Source organism: Pristiophorus japonicus, chromosome 5 (assembly GCF_044704955.1).
Source record: "Pristiophorus japonicus isolate sPriJap1 chromosome 5, sPriJap1.hap1, whole genome shotgun sequence".
Taxonomy (NCBI): Eukaryota; Metazoa; Chordata; class Chondrichthyes; family Pristiophoridae; genus Pristiophorus; species Pristiophorus japonicus.
Genome location: NC_091981.1, coordinates 127,690,439 through 127,702,834, shown reverse-complemented (window position 1 = coordinate 127,702,834; position 12,396 = coordinate 127,690,439). Strand labels below are relative to the sequence as shown.

Below are 12,396 nucleotides of genomic sequence, written 5' to 3'. Positions count from 1 at the left end.
TTCTTTGTTCCCCATTATAAATTCACCTGATTCTGACTGCAAGGGACCTACGTTTGTCTTTACTAATCTTTTTCTCTTCACATATCTATAGAAGCTTTTTCAGTCAGTTTTTATGTTCCCAGCAAGCTTCCTCTCCTACTCTATTTTCCCCCTCCTGATTAAACTCTTTGTCCTCCTCTGCTAAATTCTAAATTTCTCGCAGTCCTCGGGTTTGCTGCTTTTTCTAGCCAATTTATATGCCTGTTCCTTGGATTTAATACTATCCCTAATTTCCCTTGTTAGCCACGGTTGAGACACCTTCCCTGTTTTATTTTTTTACTCCAGACAGGCATGTGCAATTGTTGAAGTTCATCCATGTGATCTTTAAATGTCTGCCATTGCCTATCTACCATCAACCTTTTAAGTATCATTCGCCAGTTTATTTTAGCCAATTCATGTCTCATACCATCGAATTTACCTTTCCTTAAGTTCAGGAACCTAGTCTCTGAATTAACTGTGTCACTCTCCATCTTAATAAAGAATTCTACCATATTATGGTCAGTCTTCCCCAAGGGGCCTCGCACAACAAGATTGCTAATTAGTCCTTTCTCATTACACGTCACCCAGTCTAGGATGGCCAACCCTCCAGTTGGTTCCTCGACATATTGGTCTCGAAAACCATCCCTAATACACGCCAGGAAATCCTCCTCCACCGTATTGCTATCAGTTTGGTTAGCCCAATCTATATGTAGATTAAAGTCGCCCATGATAACTGCTGTACTTTTATTGCAAGCATCCCCAATTTCTTATTTGATGCTGTCCCGAACCTCACTACTACTGTTTGGTGGTCTGTACACAACTCCCACTAGCGTTTTCTGCCCTTTGGTATTCCGCAGCACTACCCATACAGATTCCACATCATCCAAGCTAATGTCCTTCCTTACTATTGCGTTAATTTCTTCTTTAACCAGCAACGCTACTCCACCTCCTTTCCCTTTCTGTCTCTCCTTCCTGAATGTTGAATACCCCTGGATGTTGAGTTTCCAGCCTTGGTCACCCTGGAGCCATGTCTCCGTAATCCCAGTTGTATCATATTCGTTAATAGCTGCATGCACAGTTAATTCGTCCACCTTATTACGAACACTGCTCGCATTGAGGCACAGAGCCTTCAGGCTTGTCTTTTTAACACACTTTGCCTCTTTAGAATTTTGCTGTAATGTGGCCCTTTTTGATTTTTGCCTTGTGTTTCTCTGCCCTCCACTTTTACTTTTCTTCTTTCTGCATTTTGCTTCTGCCCCCATTTTACTTCCCTCTGTCTCCCTGCATAGGTTCCCATCCCCCTGCCATATTAGTTTAACCCCTCCCCAACTGCACTAGCAAACGCTCCCCCTAAGACATTGGTTCTGGTCCTGCCCAGGTGCAGACCGTCCGGTTTGTACTGGTCCCACCTCCCCCAGAACCGGTTCCAATGTCCCAGGAATTTGAATGCCTCCCTCCTGCACCAATCCTCAAGCCACATATTCATCTTAGCTGTCCTGCTATTTCTACTCTGACTAGCACGTGGCACTGGTCGCAATCCTGAGATTACGACCTTTGAGATCCTGTTTTTTAATTTTACTTCTTGCTCTCTAAATTCAGCTTGTCTGACCTCATCCCGTTTTTTACCTATATGCACCACGACAACTGGCTGTTCACCCTCCCCCTCCAAAATGTCCTGCAGCCGCTCCGAGACATCCTTGATCCCTGCAACAGGGAGGCAACATACCATCCTGGAGTCTCGATTGCGGCTGCAGAAACGCCTATCTATTCCCCTTACAATAGAATCCCCTACCACTATAGCTCTCCCACTCTTTTTCCTGCTCTCCTGAGCAGCAGAGCCACCCATGGTGTCATGAACTTGGCTGCTGCTGCCCTCCCCTGATGAGTCAGCTCCCCCCCAACAGCATCCAAGGTGGTGTATCTGTTTTGGAGGGGGGATGATCGCAGCGGACCCCTGCACTAGCTTGTTAGCCATTCCCTATCTGCCTGAGTAACCTTTACTTGCGATGTGACCAACTCACTAAATGTGCTATTCACGACATCCTCAGTATCGCAGATGCTCCAGAGTGAATGCATGCGCAGCTCCAGTGTCGCAATGCGGTCTGTCAGGAGCTGCAGCTGGACACATAGCAGTCAGGGAGTTTAACGATTCCCACAGGTATCCACTTGACAAAATTGTGCATTCGTCAACCCTGGATTCCTAATCATAATAGTCTAAATCTGTATTAACTGGTACCAATGACATTCATGGGGTTAAATTAATTCTTAGTGCCCTATCCATCTTCCTTCGAGCATCATAATTTAGCGTACAAAAGGTAGTGGTGATAAAACCGATGATTGTTTATAATGCATAGGTTGCACCTTTTGTTATCCCTCACCTCCACCTTAGAAGTCTTTGTCCCCAGTAAAACCTTATTCTTTCACGTGCCAGTCATTCCTCCTGGTATGACCCCATGTTCACAAGGACACAGACTTCAACGTATGTGGCACACACCTGGTTTAACCATTCATTACCAGATTTGGCTGGATAAAGTCAAGCATTATTAAGCCTCTTTTTCTTCTGCCAAAATCACCCACTACTCCAGGATCATCATGGAGAGCAAAGATAACTCTGGTTCTTTTCTCCACTATCAACTGCCTCATTATACCCCGCTCACACTCTCCTCCATGTTCCCCTCCAACAACATGTGGCAGGAGCTCATGGAATTTTTAATCAATAAGATTGAGGCCATCTGTTCAACTGTCTCTACTGTTTTCTCCTTGCCCACGAAGCCAAAGTTGTCCACAGGCTCCCCTCGCAGTCGTTGATCACCAACTTCTCACCTTAGCCCCAATGTTAGCTGACATAAATGATTCACTCTCCAAGTACTGCCCTCCCTCACCCCTCTTCAAGAAACCCATTCTCGAGCCTTGAAAATTACCATCAATCTCTTTTCCTCTCAAATCCTTGAATGTTTTGTCCCCTTCCAGGTCATTGTCCACCTTCTCTGCAGCTCCGTGTTAGATTTCTGCCCCTGCCATAGCACAGCAATGGCCTTGAGCAAAGTCACAAATTACATCCTGTGACTGACCATGGCTGGTTTGGTAAACTTAAAAAAATATATATATATTGGATCCTAGGCTTCATAAATAGAGGTATATAATACAAAAGCAGAGGTAATGCTAAACAGTGGCGTACATTTAAGGAGATATTTCACAACCCTCAAGAAAAATATATTCCAGCGAGGAGAAAAGGGTGTAAAAGAAAAGATAGCCATTTGTGGCTAACTAAAGAAATAAAGGCGGATAAATCCCCTGGATCTGATGGCTTGCATTCTAGGGTCTTAAGAGAAGTAGCAGCAGGGATGGTGGATGCATTGGTTGTAATTTCCTAAAATTCCCTGGATTCTGGGGAGGTCTCAGCAGATTGGAAAACTACAAATGTAATGCCCCTATTTAAAAAAGGAGGCAGACAAAAAGCAAGAAACTATAGACCAGTTAGCCTAACATCTGTGGTTGGGAAAATTTTGGAGTCCATTATTAAAGAAGCAGTAGCAGGACATTTGGAAAAGCAAAATTCGGTCAGGCAGAGTCAGCATGGATTTACGAAGGGGAGTCATGTTTGACAAATTTGCTCGAATTCTTTGAGGATGTAACAGACAGGGTGGATAAAGAGGAACCAGTGGATGTGGTGTATTTGGACTTCCAGAAGGCATTTGACAAGGTGCTACATAAAAGATTACTGCACAAGATAAAAGTTCACGGGGTTGGGGGTGATATAGTAGCATGGATAGAGGATTGGCCAACTAACAGAAAACAGAGAGTCAGGATAAATGGTTCATTTTCGGGTTGGTAATCAGTAACTAGTGGGGTGCCACAGGGATCAGTGTTGGGACCCCAACTATTTACAATCTATATAAACGACTTGGAAGAAGGGACTGAATGTAACGTAGCCAAGTTTGCTGACAATACAAAGGTGGGAGGAGAAGCAATGTGTGAGGAGAACACACACAATCTGCAAAAGGACGTAGACCGCTAAGTGAGTGGGCAAAAATTTGGTCGATGGAGTATAATGTTGGAAAGTGTGAGGTCATGCACTTTGGCAGATAAAATCAAAATGGTTCCTACAAAGGTATTTCAAGTAAAATGCTGAAGGTTACAGTCGACGCAAAATTACTGAAAGAAAATCAGCCAATCAGAACATGATAAAATAACTCAAACGCTAAAGTTAAGAAACCAACATGAATTTTTTATTGACTGGTAGAACAGGCTGCTTAGTGAAGCTAACCCCAGTTAATGCATTTTAAACCGAAATGGGCCTGAATTAAAAAAAAATAAATTGTTTGCAGTAGGAAAATGACCAGGACCTAAGTGAACTGGACAGCCTTTCCTCATTGAATCATGTATGGGAACTGATTACACATCTCGTTTACATTCCAACTAAGTGCAGCACTTTGCATGAATCATTGGCAGAAAAAAAATCGAAGAGCAAGTTATTATTTAAATGGAGAAAAATTTCAAAGTGCTGCAGTACAGCGGGACCTGGGGGTCCTGGTGCATGAAACACAAGAATAATATGCAGGTACAGCAAGTGATCAGGAATGCCAATGGAATCTTGGCCTTTATTGCAAAGGGGATGGAGTATAAAAGCAGGGAAGTCTTGCTACAGTTATACAGAGTATTGGTGAGGCCACACCTGGAATACTGCGTGCAGTTTTGGTTTCCATATTTACGAAAGGATATACTTGCTATGGAGGCAGTTCAGAGAAGGTTCACTAGGTTGATTCTGGAGATGAGGGGGTTGACTTATGAGGAAAGGTTGAGTCGGTTGGGCCTCCATTCATTCGAATTCAGAAGAATGAGAGGTGATTTTATCGAAACGTATAAGATTATGAGGGAGCTTGACAAGGTGGATTCAGAGAGGATGTTTCCTCCTATAGGGGAGGCCAGAACTAGGGGGCATAATCTTAGTTTGAAATGGGCTGCCCTTTATTCTGAGATGAGGAGAAATTTCTTGAGTGTTGTAAATCTGTCGCATTTGCTGCCTCAGAACAGTGGAAGCTGGGACATTGAATAAATCTAAGATCGAGATAGACAGTTTCTTAAACGATAATGGGATTAAGGGGTTATGGGGAGTGGGCAGGGAAGTATACCTGAGTCCATGATCGGATCAGCCATGATCATATTAAATGGCGGAGCAGGCTCGACGGGCCGTATGACCTACTCCCCCTCTTATTTGTTATGTTCTTATGTTAAACATATACAAATCAAAACATACAGATCAATTGGAATGTTGTTTTCAGTTTTGGCTGCCTTTCAGAAGATATCAAGGCTGTAAAAAAAAATGTGCAAAAGAGGTTCAGTAAGATGATACTGGAAATAAGAGGTTTTGGTTATGACAAGAGACTGAAGAAATTTGGCCTTGTTTCATTAGTTCTGATGCAAGTCCACTGATTGATGAATCAGTAACTAAGAGTAATAAATTTAAGATAATCACCAAAAGAAGTAGTTCAGAGATTCCCCCCCTCCCCCCCACATAGGGTTGTAATTGTGGAGGCTAAGGGTCCTGGGGCAGAAGCAACCCAGATTATTTTCATGGGCTGAGGAGGTGCACACCTGCTCTTTCGAGGCCCACAAAAATATTTCAAGACTTACTGTTAATGGGCATGTTCTTTTCCATTGTCGGTGGAATGCACAGGCTTTGATCAGTTCCTACCTAAATTAGCAATCGAGGTTCTATTCACTCCATAAACAGGCGTGTGCTTTGGAAACCTGGAGATAGACCCCATTTCAAATGGTTCCAGCTACATCACCAGTGCTAACTGGCCAGCCAGTAAGGCTACCGACCCCATTTTGTTGCCATTATCACCAGGCAAATGGAATGAAAATCGACCCCAGTATCTTAAATCTGGTTTTGAAATCCAACTTCTGGCAAAGTAGCCAGTAATCACACATTCAACAATAGAATATCAAGTTGTTCAGGCAGTGCAGCTTTTTAAGTGGTGCTGGGAAGATCATGTACACATAACTTGAATCAAGTAGTCTAAGTTTAAACCTTTTGTTTTTACATTTGAAGGAAAGTGCCCAATATTTCTCTCTCACAGATTTCTTACTCTTCCCGGTGGTTTGGTGTAGGTCTTGGCCTACAACATTCCAAACTAGTTGCCAGATGTTGTGCAAGACTGACATGAGGACAATGCTTATAAATTCATGTGCTAGCACAGTTTGGTGTGGCATATTCATGCTGTACAGTACCAGCTAATCCAAACTAAAGTTTAAAAATTCAAACTGAACTAAGTATTTGTGTATAATTTAATTTATAAAAACATCAAACTTGATTTCTTTTTTTCAGTGTCTGATGACTTATGTCGATTATGGAAATTCTGAAACTCTAAAAAAGTCATGTATTGTTGAACTTCCAGAAGATTTGCAGTGTCCTATTTTGGCTAGCAAGTTCAGACTTTGGGGTCTTCAGATTCCACTTAAGCAAGATGTAACTCCATTTGACCAGGTAAAGGAAAATATATTTGCAGCATTATTGGAATTCATGCAATAATTTGATTATTGACATTCACACTTTATAAAAGATACTGGAATTGTTAACATACTGAAAAATTCCAGCATGAGTAGATATGGTCTGCATGGCTTAAGTCATTAGTAGTGAAGGGACTGGACAAGAGTGGTATTCTATTGGTTTCATTAAATACAACAGTTAAAATTTTCAGCTTTCCCTTTAAGAAATGCCACTAGAAAAGATCTCGTGATATACTTATGCAGATAGTTATGAAAAAATACTGTAATATAATGTGGGGAAAAAATTACATCAGAATTTAAAAAAAATGTTTTCACTTGCTGATTGGTCACATTCTTCTCTCAAAGCCAGTCACCTTGTTCCTGAAATTAGATGTTAAACCATGATGTTTGCCGCTCAATTTCAGCTCCCATTTCAACCTCGCATTCATGCAATAACTTTCTGAAAGCTCTGCAGCATCAAGTATTATGATGGAGGCAAACCACTGCAATTGTAAAGGTTTTGAAAAGAGTAATTTTTGTTAAGGTGAAGCCACTGTACTTAGAACAGCGGTGGCCAACATGTTGTTTGCTAGCCACAATGTGGCTCTTCTGCTCCTCAAGTGTGTCTCTTTGACCTATTACATGATGGTAGTGTGGGGCTCGAGGCAGCTACAGTCATGCACGCTTCAGTCAGGTGATGCACTATCACAAGGAGTGTAGAGGAGGGCATAAAATTACAAAGAGACCTTGATAGATTAAATGGGCAACACTGGCAGATGGATTTCCACACGGGTAACTTGAGAGGTTATCCATTTTGGACCAAAAAAGGATAGAAATTAGTATTTTTAAATGGTGAAAAACTAGGAATGGCGGAGGTCCAAAGAGATTTCGGGGTCCATGTACAAGTCACTAAAGTGTAATGGTCAGGTACAAAAAATACTCAAAGTCTAATCCATATACCTGCCGTTGCCCCATATCCCTTAATACATTTTGCTTAACAAAATATCAATCTCCGATTTTAAAATTAACAATTGGCTTAGCATCAACTGCTGTTTGGGGAAGAGATTTGCAAATTTCTACCACCCTTTGCATGTAGAAATGTCCCAAATTCACTCCTGAAAGGCCAGGCTTAGCCAAGCTCCCCAACCAGCGGAAATAATTTCTTTCTCTCTACCCTATCAGTTCCCCTTAAAGCTTCCATCAAATCGCCCCTTAACCTTCTAAATTCCCGGGAATACAACCCAAGTTTGTGTAGTCTCATAATTTAATCCTTGGCGTCCAGATATCATTCTGGTAAATCTACATTGCACTCCCTCAAAGGCCAATATATCCTTCCTAAGATGTGGTGTCCAGAACTGAACACAGTACTCCAGGTGTGATATAACAGGGCATGGTATAGTTGCAGCATAACTTCTACCCCCTTGTATTCCTGTCCTCTATATAGATATATATATAGAAGCCAGCATTTTATTAACCTTTTTGATTATTTTTTGTACCTGTCCATGACATTTTAATAACATGATCCCTCAGTCTCTCTTGGACTGCTACTGGTTTTAGCTTTTCACCATTTTAAAAAGTACTCCGTTCTATCCTTTTTTAGGTCCAAAGTGGATAATGTTTGTTTACATTGAAATCCATTTGCCACAGTTTTTCCTATTCACTTATTGGTCCCAAGTTTCCACATGTGGCGAAAAAGGCGCACCTCAGAGCTGGGCGCCTGTTTTTCGCGCTGAAAATGGCGCCTGAAAAAAAACACGGTATTCTCGAGCTCCTTGCAGCTCGATGTCTGCTTGGCGCGGCGCATGGGGCGGAGCTTACCACTCGCGCCGATTTTGTAAGTAGGAGGGGGCGGGTACAATTTAAATGAGTTTTTTTGGTGCCGGCAACCTTGCGCGGCGCGTTGGAGCGTTCGTGCACGCGCAGTCTGAAGTAAACATTGGCACTCGGCCATTTTTAAAAGTGCTGCAGAAAAAGTGAAAATTTGTTTATTGAACCCTTGCAAAGGCTTGTATTTTAATTTTCTTGATATTTCTGTGTGTGAGGAAGTGCTTTTAGCAGCACTGCTGAATAAATCACCTGCTGAATTAATGTTGGCTCTTTAACCAGTGTTACTGCAGCAACTGTGCATTTTAATTCAGCCTTTACAACTCGTTACCGTTTCAATCTCCACCACTCATTCTGTAATTAAAGATAGACTGTGATAAACGGGACACATGCACTTGTTTGAGACTATTCAAATTCTTTGTAGCTGTTCAATTTTTAAAATTTTTTAATAAAACCACATTGCCCTTCTATGATCAGCACTGAGGCTGCTTGCTGCTTCTTCCCCCTCCCGTCGGGACCGACACCACGGCACACCGCTGCCTCAAGCCCTGAGGCCGCTTGCTGCTTCTTCCCCCTCCCGTCGGGACCGACACCACGGCACACCGCTGCCTCAAGCCCTGAGGCCGCTTGCTGCTTGCCCCTGCCGTCGGGACCGACGCCACACCGCTGCCTGAAAGACCTGCCTGAAGCACTTCCACACAGGTAGGAACATGGTTTATTTAATCTTTTCTTTGCTTATAAATTTTTATTCAGGTTGGATTTATTTGTATAATATTTGTATAAGTATAACTAAGGATTGATTGTGGAATTTAATGACTTCCCTCCCCCCCCCACCCCCCCGCACCTCGTTCCCGACGCCTAATTTGTAACCTGCGCCTGATTTTTTTTAATGTGCAGACAAGGTTTTTTCAAGCATACAAAAATCTTCACTTGCTCCATTCTAAGTTAATTTGGAGTACGTTTTCACTGTGGAAACTTTCAAATCAGGCGTCAGTGGCCGGACACGCCCCCTTTTGGGGAAAAAAAAATTCCGTTCAAAAGTGAAACTTCTACCTGACTAGAACTGCAGAAAACTTAAATGTGGACAATTCCGATTTCTAAGATACTCTGTTCTCCACCAGTTGCTCCTAAAAATCAGGAGCAAATTATGTGGAAACTTGGGGCCATTATGTTAATATCTCTTTGTAATTGTATGCTTCCATCTACACTGCTTGCAATGCTGCCTATTTTTGTGTCATCAGCAAACTTGGATATGTGGCTCTCTATCCCATCATCTGAATAAGTAATAAATATGGTGAATAGTTTAGGCCGTGACACAGATCCCTGTGGGATGCAACTAGTCACATCCTGCCCTTTATTCCTACTCTCTGGGGGGAGGGGGAGGGGGGAGGAATTGCCCTTCAGAAAAAGGCCCATTAGCGCCTTTATACCATCTGGTTGTATAGCTGGACCTGTTGGCATGACAGAAACTCGGGGGCCGAAATTGGTTAAGGCCGTTTTTGAGGCGGTGTCGCTGCCTGAGTGTTAATTTTAGCGGCAGGTGTTCGGTGCAGCCTCAAAATGCCAAATTCAGTTTTCATGGCCAAAGGTGAGAGAGCACGCTAAAAGTGGCATAGCACACTCATCCTCTGGCATTAACGGCATGGGAGCACAGGAGGCCTACTCAATTTCGTGACTGAAGGCTGCCGGCACGTGAGCTGGGAAAACTGGAAGAAAAAAAAATTTTAACTTCTCCGATCCCCACACACACTTCCCCACTGGTACAACTAGTAAATAAATGTTGCAATAAATAAAGAAAAAACTTAACTTGATCTCTGGATGATTCTGCCTGAGATCTGCTATGTTCACACCACTTTTTGCAGGCTGTACGAATACCTGGCGCTAAGTGGTCGCCAACGGTAGGCCTTTGCCGGCCATCATGGCGACTTTATCATGGGCATTTCGGCTCCTAGTTGTTCATTGCTCAGTTATAAAATGGGAAATTCTATTAAAGAGGGGAATTGTGATAGCTAACTGTTGACATTTTGGGGCTGCGATTGTGGTAATGGGGTGGAAATGAGCTTCTGTCCGATCGGGACATTGCCCTCCTGAATTTCTGCAGGCGCAAAAGATTACTGACCTACTTCCGCCCTGCTCGTCCGCATACGGCGATAAAGACGTCCTCACCGTGCGCACTGTCTAGTCACTGCCACAAAATTGTCTACTGAACGCTTGTCGGTACCACCGACAGCTTTTTCTGTGGCTGTCAAATCAGCAATCTAAACCGCCAGTGGTATTCAAAGGTGTGCTGTGGCTGCCACCATTATTGTCGGTCAAAATTTGCTTCCGGCTTGAGGCCTTCTACTTTTTGTGTCTGATTCCACCTTCACCGATTACTGGGCCTCAGTTTGTGCAGCCCGCCATACCCTAACCTTGCTTCGATTGTTAGCATTAGCAAAGTAGCTCACTGCTTGCGAGTAATGGGCCCAGTCCCTGGCAGTGGACCGCCTCCTCCACATTCTGTTCCGTAGGATGGTTCGCAAAAGAGAGCACACTGGAAAATACAGATGCAGAGGCAGCGGAAGAGGGACACAGATCGGATGGCACAGCCAGATTGAGATGGCCATATAGGTGGCCATGGAGAAGGACGTGCAGAATGGCGTGAAGAAGGGCATACAGCAAGGAGGAGGGGCAGAAATGCGGACACCCAAAGCCAGAGAGAGGGGGACATGGAGAGGAGAAGGCAGCAGCAGCAGGATGCAATGGGTCAAGAACAGCATTACCAGGAGGCAGAAGGGGATGAGGAAGATAGCAGAGCAAGACGCAGCCACTGATGTGGTGGCAGAAGGCCCTATGCTGCAAGGGTCTTCCGACAACAGGTTTCCTATATCAACCTTGATGATGACCAGTGTCTGCGGAGACTGCAATTCAGGAAAGACGTGGTGATGGAGCTGTGCCATCTCCTGCAGCCAGACCTGGAGCCTTTAGCAAAGGTGAGGACAGCTCTATCAGTGGCATCCAAGGTCACCATCGCCCTGAATTTCTATGCCATTGGATCTTTCCAAGGACCCACAGCAGACATCTCCAACATATCCCAGTTTGCCGCACGTTGCACCATTGGTCAGGTCGCAGACACTCTGTACAAGAGGAGGAGGGACTACATCTCACTTCCAATGACCAGAGAGAAACAGTTGGAGTGGTCGACTGGTTTCTTGAGGTTAGCGGACTTTCCCCAGTGTTCAGGGCGCCATAGACTACACCCATGTCTCATTGAGGGCGCCACTGAACAAACTTCCGAAACCGGAAGGGATACCACCCACTCACTGTGCAGTTGGTGTGTGACCATAACTGTCAAATCATGGCCGTTGATGGCCACTATCCTGGCAGCAGCGACGACGCCTTCATCCTGCGGCAGACCGGTGTGCCAGGTCTGTTTGTCACCACAAAAATGATTAGGAAAGCGAAGATAGATTATGAAAGTAAACTAGCGCAAAATATAAAAACAGATAGCAAGAGTTTCTATGGGCTCAAGTTTCGGACCCCCGCTAGAACGGCGCACATTGGAGAGGCCCGCCTAATGTGTAGAACAGAAATTGGGCCGAATACGTACCTCACGATTCTCCGATATCTGTAGGAGCTGCTGGGGGCGGAGTTACAGCCCTGCGCCAAAAATAGTGCCGGCAGCTACGCGTGTGCGCAGTAGCTCCTGGCCACCCCAGCGCGTCCTGTCACTGGGCAACGACCCTATCCCTGGCCGAAGGGATGTCACCCCTATTACTGGTCGAGTGGCCTGACACCTCTTAACTTGTCGGCGGCGGACCCCGCCCGAAGTCCACCGTGACGGCAGGCATCTGCGTCGGCGGCAGGGCCCGCCCGTCCAGCATCTCGCTGGGGGCGGGCCCCGCCCGAAGTCCTCCGGCAGCCAGGCATCTGCGTCGGCGGCACTTGCCCACCCGGCATCTCTGGGGACGGGCCCCACCCGAAGTCCTCCGGCAGCCAGGCATCTGCTGGGTGCAGGCCCCGCCCGAAGTCCTCCGGTGGCCAGGCGTCTGCGTCGTCGGCACCTGCCCACCCGGCATCTTG

The 12,396-nt window shown here is 44.8% G+C and overlaps 1 protein-coding gene across 8 annotated transcripts in view; it reads left to right on the top strand.

Moving 5' to 3' along the window:
• The window catches only part of stk31 (serine/threonine kinase 31), a 187,929-nt gene that overhangs the window by 41,936 nt on the left and 133,597 nt on the right, over positions 1-12,396 (top strand). For all 8 annotated transcript variants that reach the window (XM_070880935.1, XM_070880934.1, XM_070880941.1 and 5 more), the window contains exon 6: positions 6,350-6,508. In XM_070880935.1, the coding sequence (XP_070737036.1) occupies positions 6,350-6,508 (159 nt within the window). The remainder of the gene's footprint in view (positions 1-6,349; positions 6,509-12,396) is intronic.